The sequence below is a fragment of the Haliotis asinina genome, chromosome 1 (assembly GCF_037392515.1).
Source record: "Haliotis asinina isolate JCU_RB_2024 chromosome 1, JCU_Hal_asi_v2, whole genome shotgun sequence".
NCBI classification, from domain to species: Eukaryota; Metazoa; Mollusca; class Gastropoda; order Lepetellida; family Haliotidae; genus Haliotis; species Haliotis asinina.
The window spans coordinates 85881125-85908581 of NC_090280.1; the positions used below are offsets into that span (position 1 = coordinate 85881125).

General features: G+C 40.7%; 1 protein-coding gene across 1 annotated transcript in view; it reads right to left on the minus strand.

Annotated features, from left to right (window-relative positions):
* Positions 1 to 1359: 1359 nt before the first annotated feature.
* LOC137298632 (carbonic anhydrase-like) overlaps positions 1360 to 27457 on the minus strand; it is a 33193-nt gene continuing 7095 nt past the window's right edge. The window contains exons 2-8 of the mRNA XM_067830919.1: positions 7958 to 7990; positions 7340 to 7507; positions 6632 to 6780; positions 5960 to 6052; positions 5347 to 5413; positions 4485 to 4642; positions 1360 to 3901 (exon numbers count right to left, since the gene is read on the minus strand). Of these exons, the coding sequence (XP_067687020.1) occupies positions 3698 to 3901; positions 4485 to 4642; positions 5347 to 5413; positions 5960 to 6052; positions 6632 to 6780; positions 7340 to 7507; positions 7958 to 7990 (872 nt within the window). The 3' untranslated portion in view covers positions 1360 to 3697. The remainder of the gene's footprint in view (positions 3902 to 4484; positions 4643 to 5346; positions 5414 to 5959; positions 6053 to 6631; positions 6781 to 7339; positions 7508 to 7957; positions 7991 to 27457) is intronic.

A 27457-nucleotide genomic window follows, 5' to 3' on the forward strand; every position in this document is an offset into this window, starting at 1 on the left:
CCAGCGCACTGTCTAAACCGACCTGTACAAGATCCAACGCATTGTCTAAACCGACTTGTACAAGTTCCAACGCACTGTCTAAACCGGTCTGTACGAGATCTAACGCACTGTTTAAACCGACCTGTACAAGATCCAGTGCACTGTCTAAACCGACCTGTACAAGATCCAACGAACTCTCTAAACGGATCTGTACAAGATCCAGCGCACTGTCTAAACCGACCTGTACAAGATCTAACGCACTGTTTAAACCGACCTGTGCAAGATCCAACGCACTGTCTAAACCGACCTGTACAAGATCCAACGCACTGTCTGAACCGATCCACCCCATTATCGATGGCCCCTCTTCACTCAAATCAATTATCAAGATAAATGAACATCACATATAAAGACATTACTTCTTCATACTAGGCAAGTCCAGCCTAAGATAACCTACAGACTGTCACGGCAATTCAGTCTGTAACATTAAACACGTGTAGCCTGTAGACCGCCCTCGTGGTCGAAATTATGTTAGAACCGTACTCTTCAAAGGGTTTGAGTGAGTGAGTGAGTGAGTGAGTTTAGTTTTACGACAAAATTAGCACTAATCCATCTATACGGCAGCGGTCTATAAGGTAGGCAGGACTAGACAATCCAGTGCTCGAAAGAACTTCGACTTGTATGATTAAAAGAAGAATAATCCAAATTAAACGTGTGAAATAAATAAATAAATAAATAAATAAATAAATAAATAAATAAATAAATAAATAAATAAATAAATAAATAAATAAATAAATAAATAAATAAATAAATAAATAAATAAATGTGTGAAACAAACAAACAAATAAATAAATAAGCGGCTTTGCCTGAATAGTTCTTAACCCCGAATGACTTGTCCACGAGTGGTGCAATAACGGATCCACTAGAAGCGCAAGTATAATGTTCAACAAACAATGACACAATGGCACAGATCAAAGAGTTGTTTCAACAGAATAGATCGATATAACCAAAGAGATCGCAGATAATTTTTTTCCGACATACCGTGTTGAATTACGTGAGTGTAAATGAAACAGATCTTAGAAAAAAGACTTCAACCTTGATTATGCTTATTTCTTATTTCAGGCACAACGGGTTGTCCTAATTTTCCCATTAACTGAAATCACAGCTCCTTGCATCTTTGTCAGTTGTTTAACGCCGCAGCTTGCATTATTATTGCCACATCATATATTGTAGATAGCCAAGTGATTAATATCAGGAGCAATCGACCTAAGCAACTGGAATTACTTCATATGTGGCGGTGTGAAACTAAACTCACTCTTTCGCTTTATAAATGAACAGCGATCTGTCAACAACAACAAAAAATAAATAAAATTAAAACAAGAGGTGTTGTTATAAAATATTTTATTCATATACTGGCTCCAACGAATGTACACACCTAAGTATCTGTCACGTGTCAGAGCACATCAGGGAGAGGTCACTCCCTTCATCGCCCCGTTTATATGAACACGTGTCAGTTATCCAGACAGCCTTTCTGTGTACACCCATCGAGGTGAATGTTTGTCTCATCACCAGAAACATGTATTAATATTTGGAAAAAGATTTCAAATGAGCAAACGTAACAAAGAGATGCTTAATAAAACATGCGAGCTTTTAGCATCAATTATTATTGACGGTATAATGTTTTGTTGTCTTTCCTCATTTGCTTCGAGGAAAAATAAAACTCTAAAATCTTGCGTACAGTTTGCATGTGATTCATGAGGGTTTGAAAATATTAGGTCTATATATTGACGTGCTTGCTGCTAACTCACGTCGGATGAGCATACACAGTGTCTGTCCGAATCTTACACTATTCTACTTCGTATATTCCGTTTAAGTAATTAATTTGACACATGGCGAAGCATTGTAGTTAACACTGCCATGATAAATACACATGTAACGGCTGCACAGTGTCAGACAGTGTCGGGCAGAATAACACGTGGGTATCTTACTGCCGAATAACACGTGAGGACTGACTGATTGAGCTGACTTAACTCTGCTTAAAACTATATTTCAGTTACTGCAAATGTGTCAGCTCAGACAGATGTAACGTAATCCACAGATGTTCCATGGGTACGATTTAATAACTGGCCAACCACATGTTACAGCAGGTTGATCTGAGATTCGAACTCACAACCACCGGATCTAGAACTAACGCCCTGGTCCTTTTGAGTGTGCCACATGTAGTTGAAAACGAAATGAAGTACTTTCGAAAATGCCGAACTTAGGCTAAATTTCCGATTGTATACCACATTACTACTGGCTTTAAAAAATTGACACACGTCCTAATATGGCAGAGCACTTATTATTTATTCTTTGAGATTTATTCTTTGTCAACGTTGACTGATTGTCGTTTAGTCACGTAAACGTCTATGTATTATATACACCGTTGCATCAGTTCACAAAAAACATGACAAAACATCAAAACAAAGCAAAATAAAACCACCAAAGGGATTGAGCAAGATAATACAAACTTATAGATTAAACCTGACTAAGTCTTTAAAATAAATTATTGCACCGTAGAACCGTCCATAACTCCACCGTGTACACAGTTGTTTCTAAGCAACAGTAAATATGCCACTGATCACATTTCAAATATTTCCTCACAGCCAAATGGACCTAATGGATGTCATGGAACGGCCGAATATGTTCACTCTCATCAATGGGTCAGGCATACATGTTAAGTTCGTGTTTAAAATTTAATACAATTTCATTAAATTTTGATTGCAATTACTGTTTTACTCTTCACTGTCATAAAACGGCCAGGCATGCACATTCAGTTCGAAATTTTGAATTTAATACAATTTAATTAAATTTTGAATGCAATTACTGTTTTACAGCGCGTGGTTAACGTTTTGTCCACACTACAAACAAAACCAAAAAATGTGTTACATTTTTAGAATGCAAAGGAAACGAAGTACATATTTCAAAGTGTGATAGACGAACAATAATCAAATAACATATCAAAGATCACACAGAGAACAAAATTGTTAAAAAAAAGTACAAATCACATGTCATGTGACAAACTTGTGACCCAAGGCACGGGCGTAAGGCAATACAAGGCAACATGGAAAATAATGATTTGTTTACAAAATCCAATGCTTTACTCAGAAACCTGTAATGCTGCGTAATTCTAAACTTGTCGTTCAGAATATCTGGTGATTGGGATATATTTGATATAAATGCATCATACACGTTTCGAAGGGCTGTCCAGGAGTTACCATAATTAGTGGACAGTCTCCTCTGTTTACTGGTCAGTTTGTTATCATCACAGCAAGGCTATTGATGTCGTCTGAAAACGTTTTCGGGGCATTAAGTCCCGGCAATATTCTTGTGGTCCCTAAAACCCTTTTATTTTACTGGATGAACTTCATCTGTCCATATAATATATATTAGCCTCTGACTCAAATTCTACAACGGTCCATCGAATACGTAATCATTCTAGGCATCGTATGAAGATATAATGAATGTCTCAAATAGGACCAGTCACAACGATTTTGGTCAAGTAGCACATTTCATGTGCATCTTTTTTCAGAAATTATATCTTTTTTATTGGTGTTCACTAAGACCAGACAGAGAGAGTGATCTCCCTTGGAGATTAGCAATGGGAAGGGAGTTAACTCTCACGTTTTGGGGGGGTTTCTATAAATATAGAAATCCCTGAGAAATGGTACATGACATGCTTTTAGAACATGCGCGACAGAATGCATGAGAGGAGAGCGAGAAGGGAGAGGGACAAATGGACAGAGGGACGGGCACCAGCATTAGGGTTAAAGTTAGCATACAGCTTCCGGCTTCCCATTGCTTGCACGGGACGGTAGTTGTTGTACATGTTGTGGTTCCCATCGTCGTTCTGTTCTACAGATTGTAGTGTTCGGAAAACAGCCATCTACAAGAAATGCATCAGAAATTTTCATTTTTCTTAAATTAAATTTATGAACAAAAGATTATTTTTTTCCAAAGTTTTAGACATTCCGTGTATGTTACGTAGTTTCAGTCACGTGATTGTTGTCATGAGCATCACTCAAACACCCGGGCGGTGGGTATAGTGTGAGTTCGCTCGTTATGCCGAAGACCGGGGTTCGATTCCCCACATGGGTACAATGTGTGAAGCCCATTTCTGGTGTTCCCGCCGTGAGTTTGCTGAAATATTGCTAAAGGGGGCGCAAAAAGCAAATCACTCACTCACTCAACCATCACGTTCATGTTCGTTTTAGCGTCATTCTAATGACTCGACCCTAAGCCTGCAGTCAGTAATGGAAATACACACATTAATATCGAGGATGAGCTTCATTGATATATGTGGCACTAATATTACGTTGAAAATGCTGTTGGCCATTTGAACGTCTGATTTAATTTTCTTCGTGCCATCGGGTCTTTTGAAACAAATGTTTTCAGAACAAATGTAAATTGACAATAGTTCTACACGTTTGCATGTAGTGTTGATTTAGATAAAAACAATCGCAAATTACCTGTGAGGATGTGATTTTGATTGACTGGGGGAAGACGGACCATGTGACGACCTCGTTACAGTTGGGCGTGGTCAAACTGCCAGAGTAGCGGTAGAAGTTGTCGAGGGACGATGGAAGAAGTTCATTGAGCATGAATGGAGTCACAGTGGTATTGGTCCCTGTAAAATAGAAACATATTCATGAATAACATCACGATCACCACCACCACCACAACCACAACCACCACCACCATCATCGTCCATCATCATCATCATCATCATCATCATCATCATCATGTTCAGAAGCATCATAAGCATTGCAGCCCTGTGTTGGTACTGAGTGGTTGGTTCCGTGTCGTATCGAAGGTCCGGGTTCGAATTCCTTCTCTGGTACATTATGTACATCAAACTGGTCCCAATCAACCAATACAAAGACTATCGTTACCATCACAACAAAATCTTACAGTTTCAGCCACCCAGGCCGTTTGAATTCAGGCGCAAAGTCTGAGACGGCCAAGAGCGCAACTGGTTTAGGGCAAGCAATGGTTACTGTTTGCGAATACCCGGTGTCAACGGTGATACTCTATTGTATGCCAAGTGAAATCAGTTTTAGATTAGAACTGATCTTCAGTAACCCATGAAGATCCGGGTCAGAACTGATATTCAGTAACCCATGAAGATCCGGGTCAGAATTGATCTTCAGTAACCAATGTTTGTCGTAAGACGCGACTGACGGGATCGGATGGTCAGGCTCGCATGTCATCAGGTCCCAATTTCGTAAATTGATGCTCTTGCTGTTGATCAGACCGTATCCATATATAACTGGAATATTGCTGGGCTAATAATGGAGACGGAAAATCGATGATGCCTCATGTTCAAATTACCTGCGTCAGTGATGCTTGATAGGACATCGACGATCTTCTGGATGCCAGGGTGGCTGGTGTTACCGATCTGCAAACGGTGCAATAAAGTCTCAAATTACCTTCCGACTTCAAACATTGTAAAAATTGTTAATTATTGGTTCTTGCATCGTCAGCACAAAATATCGAACAAATTACACACGAGTGCCTTATACGAGGGAGAAAATGGTCGTCTTGAAACACTACACTACCAGTGATGAGGAATAATCGGTCATAACGAACTGTTGGTTGTAACGAAGCTGAAATATTAAAGAGTGATGATAAACGTATACATTTGTTCCCGTGTCGAACTTCGTATTTAACGAACTGTGGTGTATAGGAGTTCGACACATCAGGAGTAGACTACCTTTGCCGACCTGCTGGTATACTCGTCCTGCGCGTAGTTGTACAAAATAACCTTTGCGTTACCACAGTCGTACGTCTATATTAAGGCATGGGAGTTACGATCACCAAAGCCCATAGATCGCCTGGTCATTTAGCTCTCCTTCATTGGATACGTTAGCTGTGGAGTTGTTATGTCTGGACGATGGCGATGTATTTTATTGTAATATAGAAACAAACACGATATATTTTTTACCTCGAAAAAGAAGCCGAGGACGGCGAGGCCGTCTGAGTGGCCTGCAGCGTCGGAGACACTGGTGTAGGTGGCTCTGTAGTTAACGATGTGCATCTGCAGACGATCAAGAGTAATTATTAATACATATTCTTGATGATATGTGCTACGATGGTAATCTCAAGATTAGACGCATGTAATCATATATACCCCGCGTTCCATACATATAGCGATATTTGCTCTAATGTTCAATATACATGGCGCTATTTGCGCCATGTTCCATACACATGGCATAATTGGTCCCATGTCCCATACACATGGCGATATTTGCCCCAGTGTTCCATACATATGGTGATATTCGCCCAAATGTTCAATACACATGGCGATATTTGCTCTAATGTTCAATATACATTGCGAAATTTGCCCCAATGTTCAATACACATGGCGATATTTGCCCTAATGTTCAATACACATGGCGATATTTGCCCCAGTGTTCCATACACATGGCAATATTTGCCCCAATATTCAATACACATGGCGATATTTGCCCCAATGTTCAATACACATGGCGATATTTGCCCCAATGTTCAGTGCACATGGCGATATTTGCCCCAATGTTCAGTACATATGACCATATTTGCCCAAATCTTTACACATTCACGTTAGCTATTGTAACGTGGTTAGCCAGAAACCAACCTCCATTGGGAATCGCGTTCCATCAACTGTGTGTTCGGATCCTTCGGCATCGGTTTTGCCCCAGTGAAAGTGGAGCTGGGCAGTGTTATAATCGGCGGTCAGACCTCCTCCGGACACCTTGACGGCTGCCCCATCGATATTCAGCTGGGCTGGAAAAACGAGACAGTACGGGTGAAAATAAACCGACATTACTCTTGAAGGAAGTGAGCTTTCATAGTAAAAACAATAAATATATCACTTTAATAGAGAGTTTATACAAGGAAAAAACAACGAGTATTGTTCCAAATAGGTGGGTGTGTGAGTCAGTTTTACGCCGCAGTCGGCAATATTCCAGCTCTATGGAGGCTGTGTGTAAATAATCGAGACCAGACAATCCAGTAATCAACAACAAAACATTAACCTACACAAATGGGATACGGTGACATGTGTCAGTAACCGATCCAGTCAGTCGCCTCTAACGACAAGCATGGGTTGCTGAAGATCAATTGTAACCCGTATCTTCACGGACCTCAAAGTCTGATATACAGTTGAGCATGCTCTTTCTGTGGAAAGTATGTGTTACTGAAGATCAAGTCTAACAACCGGAATCTTCACGGATTCCAAACAGATAAGTCTTTGAAGGTATTTGTCAAAGGACAAACTGGTTTGTATTATCCCAGCATTGCATTACGTAATTTAACAGGAAGCAGGTAAAGGCAATCTCCTTACCTGTGTGTCCATTGTTGACCATGTTGAGAGACAGTCCTGTAGTGGTGTCAAATTTGCTCAGAGTGAAGGCGTCCATGGACGACATGATGGTGTCGATGGAGACGATGTTGATAGGGGACTGACTAGACATCCCGCATGTTGCACTGACGTCGCTCCAGTGACTGGGGCCTGGAGACAAGACGGATCATGGTGTGGAGTGAATACGACGCTTTATTTTTTTATATGTAGTCTGTTATACAGACCCTGAAGCAAATATTATAAAAAAAGCCCACGAAAGTCTATAAAGTCTGGATTTCCACAGATTCAGGCTTCTGAAATGGAAAGAAGTCTCAGGGATCCTCTTCATTATATCTTAGGTTCTTACTTTGAACTCTTTTTCTGTAAAATATGTTCATTTCAGAGACTAGTTGCAAGGCTAATTTACATGTGAAGCCCACAAACTCGGAATGGTTCACAAGCCTCGATAGAATCTGAACTTATCTAGAGATGGAAATCACGATCATTGCTTTCTGGTATATCTAAGGGACACAACTCGGCAAAGCAAGAGAACTGACCGGCCGTTAGCATTGAAATTAGTAGATAACTGAATTTGAAATAATTCTGAAGACAAGTACTTACCGTCAGATCCGAAATAACCCCAGGACGAAGCTCCTGCAAAGATGAAGGAGTGAATAAGTTCAATATCAATATTATATTTAAGAAATCAAAGAATATTACTCAGTCTCACGATTTTGAAATATGACCTATTCTACCCATCTCTCCGATTCTAATTCCAGTCACTTATCACGACGAGACAATGTATGAATCATTTGGGAAGTTTCGCTGCAATCTTGAGCTTTTAATTTGCTGTTTTTGTAGGGTAGTGTAATAGTTATGGCGTCCGCTGGTCACAAAGATGACTCGGGTTCGAATCCCTCATGGATACATTGTGTAAAGACAACATCTGTGATATTGAGAGAATATTGATAACAGCGATCTGAAACCATACTCATTTACTCGAGAAGTCAGCGTGATTTGCAACTTGCCATGTTTATGGGAAAACTGAACAATGGGGCATGTTACCTGCTCTGGTACAAATCCTTAAAAAATATTAGATTATAGATTATTTTCGGTGTTTCTAGCGCAACAGAGTTATTGTATCTTATGACGTGGAATCTGGTATCCCCCGCCGTGATGTTGCTGGCGTAAAGCCATACTCAGTCAATTAATAAGTGAAAAATATGTCCTTGACGGAGCTCCGTAATATTAAGCTCCGTACCTCTACAGCTGGGACTATTTCACGCGTTGCATAACATTAACGTTGCGCAATTGTTTGCCAAGTATTCTTTACTCCTTTTAAACGATTCCATCCTTCCTCCAATGTTAACCAACCTAGTCTTTCTCACGGCCCTTTAGACAAATGTTTAATCTCTGAATATATAAAAATTTAAAAGTAACAAATAAACCCATTTATAATGACAAAGTGGGGATATTCCATTTTGCGAGCATACGAGCACTAGCCAGTGCCAATGGATATAAGAAAACGTAATACATGTATGTCCATACAGATGAAACATGTCCATAGGAATGGAATAAATTGTCAATCTTGCCCTTATATTCTCTTCATCGTCTGTTTCCTCCTTGACTTCATCAACTACATTTGAACAATCTTGTGAATCCATTATTCCCTACTTTTAAAAATGGTGTAATATGGCCCCGGGACTGTGAAGCAGACAAACAGACACTTAACCGTAATATTTCCCAGTAAATCCAAACATGTAGCAATCTAGATTCACCCATGTCCCAGCTCTGATTCTCCTTTTACATTAGGGTTCCTTTTCAGCTGAAACGAAGATTCCTCTTTAAGCGCCATTTACAAGCTGGTGTGATGAAGAAGGGAACTTTTATGGGTCACCAACTTCTTCCTTGCAATAGATGTGCAGATCCTAACAACGTTAAACAAAGCTGTGTGTTTTATGGATATATGTATAATACGAGTATGAGACATACTTTCTTCAATGACGACACTATGAGGAAAGAAGGCGCCATTTTCGTGTCAAGTAATCGCATCATAAGCTGACCCCCGAGTATTTTCTGTAGCCATGATAACCCCGGCTGACAGGGGGCACGCTGCTGCTGAGAGATATCCCCTGTTAAATATACCCCCCACGGGACAAATGAACACGCTTGTTTCAAACACAGTCTCAACTGTTTGTCTTATGTAATCATGTGAAGTCTGACTTAACATCCTCTTGTCATACTGGCAGATGCTGACGTCATACTGAGGAGCCTAATGGGGGTGTAACATGTCACTAGGAATTAAATTTTCCACCCAGGCAGTACCCCCTCCCTCAAATCCATTCCTTAAACAAAATGAAAAAAATGAATAAACAAACATATATAAACCTATGAAAACAACAACAACAACAACAACAACAAAATAAAAGTAGACCATTAAATAAAATACCAAAAAAATATATTAAACAGTTGTTTTAGATAGATAGTTTCAGACTGTTTGAGATCTTCCATATTTGTTTAAGGTTGAAAAAATGGTGGTACATCATTTCTTTGCTTGATGGTTTATTATTTCTGAACAGCAGATTAATTTGGTCTGTGGCAGTAGGGTTTTAAAAGTTATTCATCTGAGAGGAAAGGACAGTATGCACCATCTTGACCCTCAAACGAATAGTATGTCTGTTTGTAAATGTGCAGCCACCGAATAACTTGCTGGCTGAAATCAGAGATATTCCGTTTAGGGAACGGAGCAAGTGATGTACAGATGCAGACACACACAGGTGAACCTTCATATAAACATCTGTGGGAGGGGGTGAGGGATTGGGGAACGGGGAGTTTGAGTGTATTACGCCTTGTGACCTTTACAGACGACTAGAGCATCTAGCATTGTGCCCCAGTAGTTAGGTCAAAGTGACATTGCGAAATAACCACCTTGGAATTGTATTAACGTATATACTATAAATTACGCTTACAAAGAACACTCTCATTACGAAATGGTGGATATAACGAACACATTTTCTTGTCCGGGTCAGTTCCTGTACATCTTAGTCGAAATCCGTATAACGTCCTACGATTATGTCGAAGTGAAATTAGCGGTACATTGAGTTCGTGTTCGTGTTAGCCATAGTTTCTGTTAGCCATAGTTTTTGCGCTATGCATATTACTGTGTCTGTTGTTGTTGGTGACTGCGGAATGTTTATTACATTTTGTGGACAGATTTGACTAGCTATGAGGAATACTCAAATTAGCAGTTTCTAGTCTATTAGTTGGTTTATTGTTTTACGCCGCACTCAGTAGTAGTACTGATATATAGCGGCGGTTTGTAAATAATCGAGTCCGGACCAGACCATTCAGTGATCAACAGCATGAACATCAATATACCCAATTGAAAAAAGGATATTAATTTATCCTGCTCTATAAGTAACTTTGAGGAAATATATTGTTTAAATCAGATTTATATGAAGGCGTGTCAATTACGAACCTGCCCTATGCATATTACTGTGTCTATCACTTTGAGCTTTAACGACACAGTCCACCATAAATAGCGCTAATTGTACTCCTATTAATAGATATTTTTCAAGATTAATTGTTCGTTTCAAGCCACAAAGCTCCAAACGGAAGCAGGTGTTTGTGTATATATCTTGTTTATAAACACATGCCAATTATTCGTCTTTAAATTTAAGAGTAATCAATTTTCATGAAGCATATGTTACTCGGCCACGTCAGTTAACACTAACAAATATCCGTCGTCAAGAGATCTTAAGAAAAAAATCTCTTCAACCAGTGTCGATTTCACAGACTTTGGAAATGGCTTTCTGTCATCAGTGAAACTGGCTAAATATATCTGATGAGTTTTTCAAGTAGTGCAGATAAGGTGACCGGCCATATTGGAGGCAACTGTCATCAATGATATATATAAGCTGTCCAAAATACGCTGGTGAATGTTCTTTAGATAGCAAAGATGTAGGTAGAATGCACCACATATTCTTGAGAAATATTCTTACATAGAAGCATACACGTGAATTAATATTTGAATAGATAGTGTTCAACATGAAATCTATTCATCAGTTAGGGTGCGGAGTTTAAATTGGCTTTGAACAGTATTCTGGGACACGATCCTTTAAGTGTTCGCAGTATTAGGTCATTCGTAAGCCCATGATAAACTCTATTTACGACAAACGTAACGTTACGAAGGTCTGGGACCTAGTTATATCACGTCGAGGCAGGTTAATGTGGGAGAAAAACTCGAAGTTACGAACATCTTTCATGACAAACCGATAAATATTTTGGGGGCGAACCGGGATCCGAACCTACGACCATAGTCCTGCGTCCGGATCCCCAAAGCGTTCGTAACATTACGCCATATCGTATATTTTTACTCTACCATTGGATTACGAATGACGTTGTGCTACAAACATTTAGAGCGTAAGGTCCCACCATGCCTATGGAACAGGGACGCTAACCAAAAAACTTTCGTCGCGTTGTGACCTGTCGTACCTCTATGCTATATCTTTGGATTACGAATGACGTAGCGCTGCGAACATTTTGAGCATTAGGATCCATCGTGTTTATGGAACAGGGACGCTACCCACGAATCGTTCGTAGCGATACGACCTGTCGTAGCTCTACACTTAATCATTGACCTACGGAACAGGACCTCCTTTCACAAAGCACTAAGCGCTAGCTGATCGTGAGGTAACCTTAGTCCATTGTTAAAGAATGGGAGTTAAGGTTAACTTTAGTAAAGGTTGCTTCGTGAAAGGAGTGAGTGAGTGAGTGAGTTTAGTTTTACGCCTCACTCAGCAATATTCCAGCTTTAAAGAGGCGGTCTGTAAATAATTGAGTCTGGACCCTTCGTGAAAGGAACCCCAGGACCAAATCCACAAACCGCTCATATCCTTACGACACTGCGTAACTCTTTATTGTATCATACTGAAGGCGTAGTGCAACGGACACTTTATGGATAGGGTCTCAGGACTCGATGAATTACGGATCTCTTGATTAGTGATTACCATTTCCTCTGTGTACATGACATCTTTGTTGGAGTTTAGTCCGTTGAACCGAACTCTATTTAATCTAAGCCTGTGACATGGAAGGGTCACCTTGGGATAAGTTGCTGACGGAGGTGTTTAAGATCTATACAGTCACACAATGACAAAACACAATAGCATGTGTTTTAACCCTCGGTCATCGCCAGTGAAGCTTGACGCAGGCTTGTTCAAGGTCAACGAGGAATGTGACATGTGAATAGAGCATGGGTACCCAAGTAGCTTTCTTGTCGCTAACTACAGCCTCATTGTGAGATTTAGGCTGTGGGTAGACGCATGAACGAGTACCGACATAGTCACTATCAGACAGTAAGCTCTCAGCTGGCTAGGTTAACAGAGGGCAACTGGCTGTCAATTCATGAGGCACTCTAAGCCTGGCCATTTATTCCTTTATCTTTTGTATACATTCTGAAAAGATTCTGGTGTCTTTTCGCATGTTTATAGAAAGCGGTGTCTTGTGTATCTTTCTGTATTGGTCAAGCTGAAATTATCATTGATCATGGTCACCCGATATTTCCATTCAAGAAATACCACCTTCTGGTTTTTAGGAGGGGGATGGAATGATGGCCAAATTATTTTCTCATAATTTATCACAGGGTATGCCACTCACTGACCCGCGTTGACCTCAGGTGGGCGTTATTACTGACCACACGAAAACATGATATAAGGGACGTTTGAGGTCAAGGTTCAAGCGCATGACCTCAAATTTGGACTAGTAGGACGATATGAATATAATGACCTTTGATTTGGAGTCAAGCAGTTGGACAACAACGAATCTCCTAGCGGTCCGCTTTCGTCGATTCCAGTTCCAGAGCAGGTTCCATAGTTTGGTTTCTGTGTATTTGTTTGTTTGCTTGTTTGTGACGGCGGGACTGAGAAATGACTGTAACTGACATCATGAACATCACCTACACAGCTGAGAAACGATGACTTGCATCAACCACCAAAGGCGGGGTTGGTGTAAGCTATATCAAGGAGACGTATATATTTTACATGAAATTAAGATATTTAAAAAAAATAAAATACGAATTGTCAAGAACTCAGGGACCAAAGGTCCAAATCTGTCAACTTGAACATCGTGAGAAAAGCTATGACGAACCTTGTGAATGTCACAGTGCTCCCCACAGATAATATTTACGCAGCGTGTGTTGGAACAGTTACTAAACTAACAAGGCGCAACTTATGTTGCGACCGTCTTAAAAAATGAAAAACAATATATACATTACAGCTAAATATATGTGACTTAAAGTGGCCCATCAAAACTGAATATGTGTAAATATGTATGTATATTTCGAAACCATTAAAGCTTTGCGTCGTAAATCGCTGTCTAAATGAGGTAGTAAATACTAGTATAACAGCAGAACGAATGTGGAGAATCGAACCCGGGTCTTCGGTGTGACGAGCCCAAAATCGATCTCACAAGTTACGTCCCTTACACTTGCTCGATTTGATAGAGAATCCTAAATTCCTAAATTGGTGACGTTCATGTTGAGCAGTTCCGTACCGTCACAACTGGGCATCAAGCAAGTGGCTACAAAGTTGTGTGTACTTCGTGTACATCAACATGTATCGAACAGCAAAAGAAACGCAACACTGGGTTTTTGTCAAGCTTTTTGTTACATAAACATGAACGTTTACTTTTATTGTATTTTTTGCGTTTCTTCTTTTCAGTATAGATTAGAAAATTAAGAGTAATCAACTTTATTCTAAATATTTCGCTCGTTCATTCCAATTTAAAACATATACCGGATACATCTTGATTTATTAATGCTGAGGTAATCAAGGGATTTAAGCGCACGCTTGAGGACAAGGGTTCGATTCCCCACGTGGGTGCAGTGTGTGAAGACAATTCCTTGTGTCCCCCGTCGTGATATCACTGGAATATAGCTAACAGCGGTGTAATACTACACTCATTCACTCACTCGCTATAAATATACAAATTTTTAGAGTTTATGAATTTCAGAGATAACCCCTTTAAAGCACTGCGAAAGGGATATGTTAGCAGCATTTCTTTAACTGGCGCACCTGATCAGAGTAAACTTAGCTCCACTGCTGCCCTTTGCAAATATTTAGATTTAGAAATGATATCTCTTTCAATCTCTTGGCTTTTATGACAGGTAGGGACAGTGTGTACACATTTCACAACACAATCGGTTCCAGGAGCCGATCACGCATGTTATTATTGTAGCAGATAGGGAAGGGGTAATACGTTATTTGTTTGACGGTTGAAAATATATGGCTTGCTAAAAACTGCAAGGCATCGTATTTCTCTTGCGATATCAACACAGATCACATGGACATGTGTTCGGCCCACGTCGGTCATTCACTCTGCATATCGGGTATACAATCAGCAAATACTGGGCATACATAGCACATCGTCAGCATAAATCGTACATTGCCAGATAGGAACTGACTAATAAGCAGTCTGTTGCAACATTTTGGATTGAATAATTGTTTGAACGATTGGGACTGCGTGCGCTATCATCTCATCTAAAGTTTTATTGCTCGGATTTCAATTAAGAATACTGTCACTTCTCATTACAGTGAGAGAGTGAGTTCAGTTGTACACCGCTTTTAGCAGTTGTTCAGCAATATCACTGCGATGGACACCGGAAATGGGCTTCACACATTGCACCCATGTCGGGAATCGAACCCAGATCGTCAGCGTGACAAAAATTTGGGCTACCCCAACGCTCCTGTTCACAGTGTGTTTGGACACTTGGTCACCACTCAGAACATCTTGACCATCCCGCCCTTTGTACCGGAAGTACTAAATGAACCGGAAGCCAACAGCTAGAAGTCAGTCGATAACAACGTAATCGGACGTTCTTAATATTCGGACACGTCACCGTTGCCCACTAACGGGAAAACAGGGGAGGACTATCTGCATAGGGCAGGGGTAACTTGACACTTCTTACTTCCTATCCTTCACTTGTAAGATATCCTTGAAGTGGGAACTCCGTGAAAAAGATGAGGGTCGCTAGATGACCTTCGTCTTGAGGATTTGTTCGTGTACCGTTACTGTTGCTCTGTCCAGTTCGACTGATTGAGTGAGCGAGTTAGTGAGGTTTTACGCCGCTTTTAGCAACATTCTAGCAATATCACGGTGGGGAACCCCAGAAATGCGCTCTAAACATGCTTGGAATCGAACCGGGTCCTTGTTGCGAACAAACGCTTTAACCGCAGGGATAGCCACCGTAAGAAAACCGCAATAAACAACCCGACCTTCATTTGACAGTCTTTGAACTAGATAGGTTGGCGGGATCTATTCTTCCTGCAGGCTTATGAGAATACAACTGAATACCTGACTACGTTCGGTTGGTTTCCAGCGAATATATGCAGCAATAGCTATCACCCGAAAAGTGATTCTGAAGCCCAAAGAAATGCTCGTTTTTGAAGGGCAAGGAGATGTTCATTTCTGGAGCTACTGCCGTCGGGTGTAACCAGAGATTTGTTTTTATTTAGCATTTTTTAAATCTCAGATGTAAAGGAAAGCGAGTTGATAAAACCTTTGCCTTGGGGTGAACACATCAGTCTCTGTTCAGTTGATATCATCTATTCCCAGGGGAAACAGACACATGAGCGTTGTGAGAATATATCTAGTATTCTAGTATTTAATCGTACATAATTAATATTAATCCCTACCTGTCACAAATAATATTGTTGAGATGAATTCTAGATTCGTATGATAAAATGATTGTCGTTCATTACACCCACACTTAAATATATATTTCCAACTACCTTTTGTTGAAGAATCAAGAACTGTACAATCAACTATTTCTTACTGCACCCCACCAAACTCTGACCTTTTACGGTCTGTCAGTTGTCAACTGCCCGTGCATGAAAACATGACAAGGCCGAACTACTCGGCACACCTCACTCCGCATTGTAGGTAACGGAATTAACCGACAGGAACCGAATGAACACCTGTGAATACTAATTAAGCTTGGACACAAATGGGACTGTTCCCGATCGGAAAGTAACCCATTTTAAGTGCCTCGACCTAGCTTAGGAAGTGGAAGTGGGGCTTCAAATATAAAGCGACGTAAAACCTGCACTCACAATAAAATACAAAAAGTGTGTAACAATAACAAATAAGAGGACAAAGAAAAATTACCTAATTTGTGGTGAGAGAAGACTCGTATTTTGGTTCAAGATGGCGTTGTTTTCAAACGTCAGAACGGTTTCAATGTTTAGGAGCTTAGAATTTTTTTAACATCACCAGGTGCTAATTTTTAACAACCAAACGTAAATAAATGTGTTTTTTAACCTATATAGTTCTTTCTACAGGATGGTCAGACCACATGTCTCTGAGGTTATACAAGTCACGTGTTCAGGTCATTGTTCTTGCATCACGTGCTTGCAGATACTTTTTTATATTGCTGTTGAATATGAACTGACACAGGCACGTACAAGGCTCGCGGGTATTTAAAAAAATTGTCTTTTCCTTTATCGATATCCAGACGCTATCTCCCACTATGTTGCTGTCAGCACTATAGGGCTAGACTGGTTTTGCCCTATCTTCATTAACACACGATAATCCTCACATTTACCGGGCCTACAAATAACATGCATCAGACTCCCTGGTAAAGGATTAATTAAACCGATAACTTCATCCCAAAACGAGTTCTTTCCTGTCTTCACTCATTTTTCCTATTTATGAATTTTAATTATCATTTATAGAACGACGAAATATTTCGGATTAACAAAGTGTGTGATTAATGAATCGTCATTATAACAATAGTTACAGGATTTCAGGAATTATATTGTCCGGATAAACGGGCTTGTCAACCATCAACACTGAAAGAATGTTAGTTTTACGCCGTATGTTAGCAATATCTCAGAAGTTTCACGGCGGGGAACACCAGATTTAGGTGATGAGCGAACGCTTTAACCTCTCGGGTAACAACTCAAAGAATATGGAAGGATGGGGCACGGTGAAATTGTTCCTTATACACGGTCTAACAATTGAGCCTGGAAATATTTTTCTCCTATTTTTCAGACACGTTCAGTCATTAAACTCTGGAAAGAAAATCTGACAGAAACCCAGGTAACATTCCTGAAATATCGTGAATTCTCGTAACCAAGACAAGAGGAGCCTGTGACTAGGACAGGCATGTTCAATCACTTGTATCTCGGGTAACAAAGGTAACCTTCCCCAGATCTCTCAAATTCCCGTCACATATGCCACAGAACAGACAGCTTTCCGCACAACTAACAAACTACAGCCGCTTTGTGATACCGCGATGGCAGACACTTAACATATACAGGAAACAGATGTGTAGGGGCTGTGTAAACCCTTTGTAAACAAATCTAGCTTTCCTTAATGAATAGTATTGACATATTATAACATGAACGTTCACGGTTTGCCTGAAATGTACAACAGCCCCTACCGAGCAGTTTTCGTCACTCCGATTAAGACTTCAAGCTATTCTGGTAAAAGTAGCAAGATGGGGATGTTTGAATAAACTTGAAGTCCTTGAAAACTTGAATGGTAATTAGAATGAATATTGCGAATTTTTGGGTTGTTACAGTTTTTGAAATAGGTAGAATATATTTAAAAAACGTTCTGATTTAATTTAGAGATATTAACAGAATTAACGTCTCTTGTGACAAGGTAATTCATATGTTTCCAATCAAACACTTCATAGTGCATGTTGTTTAACGTAACTATCAGCAATATTCGACTTAAATAACAGACTTATACATTACAGAGTGCAAACCAGTCAAACAGGTGACTGAAAACATGATTACATATTGGGTGAGTGAGTTGGTAAGTTTAGTTTACACAGCACTCGGCGTTATTTCTAGTTATATGGCGATGGTGTGTAAATAATCGAGCCAGGACAGGACAATCCTGTGATCAACAGCATGAACATCTGCGCAAGTAGGATACGATGGAATGTGCATCACTGACCACTCGATCCCGTCGGTCGCCTCTTACGACGAGCACGGTTTACTGAAGATCATTTGTAACCCCGATCTTCACGCGTCACATGTTTGGTATCAAACTTGGGACTGCAGTGGGATGAGCGATCGCTTTTACCACTGTGTGCACTGCAGCGGTATTGCTATTGTTCACCCAACTCACTCATTCACTCACTCACTCACTTAGACGCAGCAAAACTATATCTGGTCCGTTACGCGATATCCCTGACAGATTGTCTCCAAAACACAAACTTTTTTAATGGAAAAACACTTTGTTAGAAATCCCTTGATATCGAACACTAATATCGAAATTCCACCGCAGACCAGCTCGTTATCTTTACCACATGTGGACTTTCCGGTATTCTTTGATCTTAAAACAATTGTAACAGACTGAGAGAAAACAGATACTTCGCTTTGTCGAGAGCAGACAGGTGAGGTTATCAAGAGCAAACACGACCAAAGCGAGTTAATGCATTTTGTATGGGGCATTTTCATATCTGAGCAATCACGAAGGCCAATTTTGGTCGAACTCTTCATTTGTCAAAAGTCAGTGGTACGTCACTTGACTGTTCCTCTGGCAACAGTGCCACGGTTGACATAACAACAATAAAATGGCAGCAATGGCAACAGCGGCTAACGTTTGTCCAAGATAAGAGTTCTGGAGATGAAAGTGTTAAGGGTTGCCATACCTCGCAATTAAGAGATTGCTTTGCTGTGTTCCCATACCATATGGTCTAATCCCGTCTGTCTACCATAAGCCCGAAACAGTTACCGAAGTATTTCCGACAATTGCCAAACATAAAAATACATGTGGTGTTTCTTCTGAGATATTGAGTCCAGAGCTTCGCCCTACTTGACTTCAATCCACGATGACTATTTCTGTCGGCAACCGAAGTGATATTGCCGGAATATTGCTGTAAGATGGGACAGAGCCATAATCACAATTCGATACGTGTTTGGGCATTTCAAGGGCATAGGTTGCTCTGATAATATTATTACACTGTAATACTTAGAATTTCAAAATTACAGTGTCAGTATCACTGAAGAATAAAATGTACAGGTGGTTGATGTTTGTTGGGTGACTCGAGCAAACAACAATTATTTACATTTATAATTAAATGTCTCACTATTTGTTACAAGTCCATATATGAAACACGTACAATAGTTGCTCTTCTGTAGACTACAAGATCCTTCGTCTGACACTTCCGTACGGAATGACGAGACTTAACCTGGATAATCACGCATGTAGCGACAAAGTTCGGAAGAAAACCAAATACACTTATGCTGATTCCCTGTATATATAACGTTGGTAGTAAACCTATTTAGATCGAAAAGACGCCCCACTGACATGGACGAGTTAGTCTGGACCTGGACCTGTGAGGGACTGAGAGACAGGCTACCAGCTACGAAACAATATATTGGAACTCAGGTGTGAGTAAAGCCCAAAGTAACGCACATTTGGAGGAGAGGGAGATTTGAGGATGGGTAGGGGGGTCCTGGAATGTATCTTTTTCTCATGTCCACTAACGAGGGACACTTTTGAGCATGTCATCATGTGATCTTGTATGACTTTGGAAGACACCGTTACGCACTTTCTGCTAGTAGGTTGTGTCAGGGACCATACAACAAGCATGACCTCTGGTTGTATTCGCATCAGTACAATGAACAACTACTCCGGAGTCAAGAACTGGTGACTCCCTACTTGAGTCCGAAAATGGAATTACCCATGTCTAACATCCTTGATACAAGAGTGAGTGAGCGAATCTCATCATACGCCTCACTCCAGTATTCCAGAAGCGGTATGTAAATAATGGGGTCTGGACCAGACAATCCACTGATCAACAACGCTGACACGATCTGTGCAAGTGGGATACGATAAAATATGTCAACTAAGTCAGCGAGCCTGACCACCCGATCGACGACGTGTGTCAACCAAGTCAGCGAGCCTGACCACCCGATCGACGACGTATGTCAACCAAGTCAGCGAGCCTGACCACCCGATCGACATGTGCCAACCAAGTCAGCGAGCCTGACCACCCGATCGACATGTGCCAACCAAGTCAGCGAGCCTGACCACCCGATCGACATGTGCCAACCAAGTCAGCGAGCCTGACCACCCGATCGACATGTGCCAACCAAGTCAGCGAGCCTGACCACCCGATCGACATGTGCCAACCAAGTCAGCGAGTCTGACCACCCGGTCCCGTCAGTCTCCTCTTACGACATGCATAGGTTGCTGAAAACCGATTCTAACGCGGAGATTTCTAACGCTGGCATTCGAAATTAGAAAGAGACACATGACACATGAACGGAATAGATAAATATTCCCTCCATATCAAACACCAGTTAGTTAGCAAAACTATGTACGTGAAGAGTGGGATAGAATCAAGATATAATTTGTAAAATGGAATTTGGGGAATAATTAACGTACAGACCCATGTTAGACCCGCCCCTGATATAATTGGAAAATGGCGCCATGGGTGCTTCAAGGCACGCTGGTAAACAGTTTATTTGCAATGTAAACGTTGATTTCGTTTGGCAGAAATACGATTTGTAGCAGACGTAATGGGGTCAGCAATTGACCTGCCTTACAAGGGCCCTTTTTTACGTACAACTGACAAGACCACATAGGTGTACATCCAACACGCTCGCGGTTTCTAGTCACGAATTTCGGAGGGGGGATATGGAAAGGCGGTTACTTTCCACTGACGACGTGAAATCTTTTAGAGCTATCGGCGGGCATGTTCGTCACAGTGGGAACCGACTTTGTCAGATGGCTGTGGTAAATATCACTGCGGCTGAAACATGTGTAGTTTGTTTTTGTAGCATAAAAAATGATGGCATTAGGTGCACACGAGACATGTAAGACGTAATTCGATCATGGATCTATTTGTAAGGACATGAAAATTGGTATATATGTTTCTCAATTTTGTGGGATAGATGACAAAAAATATGAAAGGTTCTCGTTTAGATCAATTTTAAAACGCCCGAGATCAGCAATATTCCACTTATACCATACGACCAGTAAACGTCGGATTCTGCGTCCCAAATCCGGTGTTAGATATCATGAGCACCGATGACACGTCATCAGCCTAGTTAACGGGCCGGACCATCCTGTTCATTTAGTTGTCTCATACGACCAGCGCAAGAACCTTGTCTGTGTTTCAAACGGGATTTTCCCGGAGTGCACCTGGTTATGAATTTGATGAATTTCAGATTGTCCGAATTTTATTGAAAGGTCCAATTCCCTTCCACACACTATCCGTTATGGTTTTGACGAATGTGAGTTGATTTTCGGCATATGTGACCTGATTATTTTGTAAATAAATTTCTGTTAAGAAACCATTTCTGAATAAATATACGAGCATGTGGTCACATGCTTTTCCCATCCGTATCATCCGTATCTGATTCGTATCACAGAAGGACATTTGTATCCTAGCAACTGGAAAAACGACAAAACGTATTATCGTAGTTCTACTCCACCATACAGTCCGATGAAAGTAGACATGGATTAAAGACATTTCCTACACTCTACCATGCATAATATAAATACGTACAGGTTACATGCTGAACCAGATAGCTGTGCCAGATTTGGTCAGTCCTTAGTATCGGGTCTAGCTGGTGTCCATGGTAACCCATGTCTACACGTGAATTTAAGCCAGACCAACCCATTTCCCTCCTCCCATAAGCCAACGGTCGGTTAATGAAACAGAAAACGTCTTTCTTTCATCTTTAACTTGGAACTGATATCTTTACTAGTTGGATAAATGAACACTGGTTAAGTGGGTGACAGAATGGCGATTGATGGAGAGATACGCGGAGGTCATTGACGTTTTCAACATGTACAGGCGCCCGGGATCGAGGATTCTAGAATCTGATTGGCATCTAAAACAGCATGTGGTAAAACACCGCAGAAATTGATGGGCCCTTGAAACATTATCAAGGTTCCTTTTCACTGAACCTTTTATTTTTTTACATATGACTTGCACTGTGGAAAGATAACGCTTTTTATTGATAGAATGAAAAACTAAGTGAACTCCGAAACATTCAAAAGTGCTGGCATAAAACCGAAATGTGACTCTTACCCGTGACCGTGCAATCTGTACCAAATATTGGAATTCGTTTCGTTTTTCAAATGTTTAAAACGCCGGTATATTGTGGAAAGTGTCATCAAACCCCTAAACAAAGTTTTACGCAAATACCAGGCCTTGCTTCGAGGCTTAACTGAAAGTTGAGTTCATGGATATATGATAATTGTATCATTTAAAGAGACAAGACTATACACGGGGTCCCCAGTATGCTATTTACTTTTTTTTTTATAGAAACCTGTGTAAGTCTAGCACACACCCTCTCACCAATTCCCTCAGCACCCTGCCACCTTCATCCCCATTTGAAAATCAACTCACTCACCTCCCATACGAAAAGCATGTGTTTGTTCTTTAATGTGTAGAAGCATAGAAACCAGTCCTATGCGGCACTATGGTGGGATTATCATGGCAGTTACCAGTTAACAGAACCAGACGTTTTATTATCAAAGACTGGTCAAGAATATGAAAAACGGTAAATATGCACTATAACCGACGTTTGTGAATGCCAAGGTTGGGGTTTGAAAAACACAAGACCATTGTCTTGTTGAACTTGTCTTGTAACTACACTCCCTACGGAAGGAACCGACGGGAGGTTATCTGTCCAGATAGCGGAAAGACATCTGGAGCTGGGACTGTGCTTATTGTATCAGACGTGCGTGGAATCTGGGTGGCTTGGAATTCCCGAGACTCTCAAATAATGCGTGCTGTGGCCTCTGGTTCCCCTTGTATGTTAATGTGAAGCATGTAGTACTGCCATAACCAGCAGCAGGAATAGTATTAGTCGTCGGCGTCGGCGTCGGCGTCGTCGTCGTCGTCGTCGTAGTAGTAGTAGTAGTAGCAGCAACAAAAGCAGCAGTGGTGGTGGCAGTGTTGGTATTTTCTGTTTTGGGCTTTTTTTTGCACCGAGCAACATTTCATTTGTGTGACGGCAGTTTATACATAATCTAGTCTGGATCAGACAACCCAGTGATCAACAGCATGAACATCAATCTACGCAAATGGAGTACAATGCCACGTGTCAACCAAGTCAGCGAAACTGACAAGCCGATCCCTTTAATCGCCTCTTGCGAAAAGCATGTGTTACTGAAGATCAAGTGTAATCCGGATCGGCAGTAGCAGTAGTATTGATAATAAAGGCGGATTTTTGTACATTTACAGCATCCAAACAGCTAAAGTCATTGCTAACACCACAGATCTTAACATTTTCGGTAGTACGTCGTGGAAGTCGGCAGGTTTGAATCAAATTTTAATTTTATAACACATTTCAATCCATAAAAGTTTATGATTACCCTGAGTGGTACCGACGGCCACACACCTATTGATACTTGTCCTTATAATGCCATTATCGCGAAAACCTCCTCAAACTCCCACTTAGCCTCAATAACAGGAGTCTTTCCAAGAGAACTTATGCGATAAGACGGGCAAATATATCCCGTTATAAACAAAGGAGATAATATGAAACAAAACTGTATTCTATTTGCTGATATAGAGGTTGCGTGCCTCTGTCGATGACCCGGTAACACGCGTGAAACCTTAGATGACAACATCACGATATCGTCATGATATCCCCCTTAAGCGATATCTTTACCAGTTGTGTAAATATTCGTTGTAATTAGTTAAGGCACAGACTCCCTATTATGTGCACAGCTTTCGATGAAGGAAGGAACTAATTCGTGCCCGCTCGTGCCCTTCCGTCAGTCACGGAAACTGACGAATGGGGATACGGATATCGAACACTTTCTTTCGTAACTACTCCAGTCATTTCGGCAAGCCGGGTATCTTTTCGTAGGTCACGGAAAGATGCAAGTAGTTACGAATGAAGACACTTTGAGAACATTGAACTGTGGGAAATTATCCCAAGCATAAGCTTAACCAGAAAAGGTATATGTTTATTTCCACAGGAAACAAGTAAACAAATACCAAAGCCCTACGAAGATAAATGATGACAGGAAAGCATTGATATTTTCATATTTACGTTCTTCGCCAGAAAGAGGTCATTGGTTAAGTAAACATGGGATGTCTTAACTCACCCAGTTTTTATATTACCCTGTGTACGATTTTATTAACGAAAGGGTGCCTGCGAACAAAACTTCAAAAGATAAGGCATGACTCCATCACGAGGAGGGATATTGTTATTTGTTAACTCAGTACTTAGGCGAAGGTATTTACATCTCTGTCTGTGTAAATTTGCATTGAGGCTGTTGCACTCCTTGTCACGAAAACGACATTTGAACCTCATCAAACTTGCACAAAATGTATGGTACATTATCTGGGGCATACGTGACGTTATGCGGTTTGAAAGTTTTAGCAAATACATGTCATATGAAATGTCCTGAGAACGACTGTAAAGCTACCTAAGGCTATGGTGTTGGACCTGTTGGTCACGCGGATCTTAGAACTGATCTCAGTAAACCGTGCTTGTCGTAAGAAGCGACTGACGGATCAGGTGGTCATTGACTTGGCTGACATATGTAATCATATGCCAATTGCGTAGATCGATGCTCATGCTGTTGATCACTGGATTGTCTACTCCAGACTCGATTATTTAGAGACCGCCGTCATTTAGCTGGAATATTACTGACTGCCGCGTAAAAACCAAACCCACTCACTCACAATAGTGATGATTGTGACGATGAAGACGACGATCACGACAATGATGACGATATATTCATCGTATGCATTGTAGCCTTGTTCGTTTCTTAACATCATGTAAGGCGAGGTAGATTAGAAGACCCGGGTTCGATGCCCCATGTGGGTACAATGAATGAAGCCAATTTGTTCCCCCGTCGTGACAGTGCTGGAATATTCCTAAAACGGCGTAAAACCACATTCAGTCACATATTCTTAACATTTGGTGATTAGTGCCACAAGGTGGAGGTTGGGTTTGTGGCTCCTTGGTCGGCGTCGCTTTTAACGTTAAAAACAAGTAAAACCTCACGAGAACTCGCACTTTAACTAATGCACAAACTATCACGTACGCGCTGGGGGAGTTTGACGCAAAACACAGCTCAACCACGGCATCGTAATGTCCATACCGATAGTCAGGACACCAGACAGATCAGCCCAGAACATGGATGAAATCTTTAATGTTTTCAGATCCAACTACGCGTGCAGCAAGCACGTATGCTTTCATAATAACGGACGGCAGCGGCTTTTGGGTGGTGAATTATTACCTTACTACACGTAGCGGCTATTTACATTATGAATTATACAATCACATTAATAACAATATATAGGTTTTTAATCAAAGGTCTGACACTCTAAGTATTATCTACCATTATAATGGCCGACCATTAAACATCATTACCAAACAATAGCAATACGTTCCAAAATTCAAAGCCACAGAGAGGCTTTTAAACGTTAAACGTTAGATCAAGGCCACAGAGAGGCTTTTAAACCTTAAACGTTAGATCAAGGCCACAGAGAGGCTTTTAAACCTTAAACGTTAGATCAAGGTCACAGAGAGGCTTTTAAACCTTAAACGTTAGATCAAGGCCACAGAGAGGCTTTTAAACGTTAAACGTTAGATCAAGGCCACAGAGAGGCTTTTAAACCTTAAACGTTAGATCAAGGCCACAGAGAGGCTTTTAAACCTTAAACGTTAGATCAAGGCCACAGAGAGGCTTTTAAACCTTAAACGTTAGATCAAGGTCACAGAGAGGCTTTTAAACCTTAAACGTTAGATCAAGGCCACAGAGAGGCTTTTAAACGTTAAACGTTAGATCAAGGCCACAGGAAGGCTTTTAAACGTAAAAGTTAAACCAAGGCCACAGAGAGGCTTTTAAACTTTAAACGTTAGATCAAGGCCACAGAGAGGCTTTTAAACGTTAAACGTTAGATCAAGGTCACAGAGAGGCTTTTAAACGTTAAACGTTAGATCAAGGCCACAGAGAGGCTTTTAAACCTTAAACGTTAGATCAAGGCCACAGAGAGGCTTTTAAACCTTAAACGTTAGATCAAGGCCACAGGAAGACTTTTAAACCTTAAACGTTAGATCAAGGCCACAGGAAGGTTTTTAAACGTAAAAGTTAAACCAAGGCCACAGGAAGGCTTTTAAACCTTAAACGTTAGATCAAGGCCACAGGAAGGCTTTTAAACCTTAAACGTTAGATCAAGGCCACAGAGAGGCTTTTACACGTTAAACGTTAGATCAAGGCCACAGAGAGGCTTTTAAACCTTAAACGTTAGATCAAGGCCACAGGAAGGCTTTTAAACGTTAAAAGTTAAACCAAGGCCACAGATTGGCTTTTAATCGTTAAAGTGCAGGCATGTATAAATGAAGTATAATCATTACCGTACTATTCCTTGTTTTGTCTTGACCATACATTTCCATACTTTTCTCAGGTGAGTAATTAACGTGTGTTTGTGGCGGATGTCGGCAGTAAGGAATGTAATCAACATGGTGATTTTCTACATTATATGATTAGACGCATAAAACAGTTTATATTCTTTAAGGACACAAATAATTTCGACCTGGTCGTAGGCCACCCTTGATTTCGTTACTGTGTTCTAACTCAGTTTTGTTTTCGCTTTTTGCAATATTCTAGCAATATCACAGTGGGGAACACCAGAAATGGGCTTCGCACATCGAACCCGGATCTTCGGCGTGACGAGCGAACGCTTTAACCACGAGGCACCTCACCGCACCTTACAATTCTCAACTCTATAAACGTATGACACAAGATATCCGACTATTCACTACATTGCTCTTTCATGTTTATAACGGATGGGACAATACAGCATTTTATGTGGTAATGAGATATTTAATATTATAAGGGTGTGCGATAATGAGGTAGGATTAATTTCCCCATCTCCTTTGTGTTTTAAAAAAGAACATGCGTAGAGGGCAGTAGCAGGCTGCACGTCTTAACGCTTCATAAACTACCAGTCGTATGTTCTATGGAGTTTGCATGTCGTATAGAACAAGCAGAACATGCACTGAAAGCAATTACCGACCACCAAACAATATAGACACGTGGGTCCTATTGTTACATTCATAAGTCTAGACATTTTCCAGCATACGACTGAAAGAAATAGCACGATAAATCCTGTTATTCTAA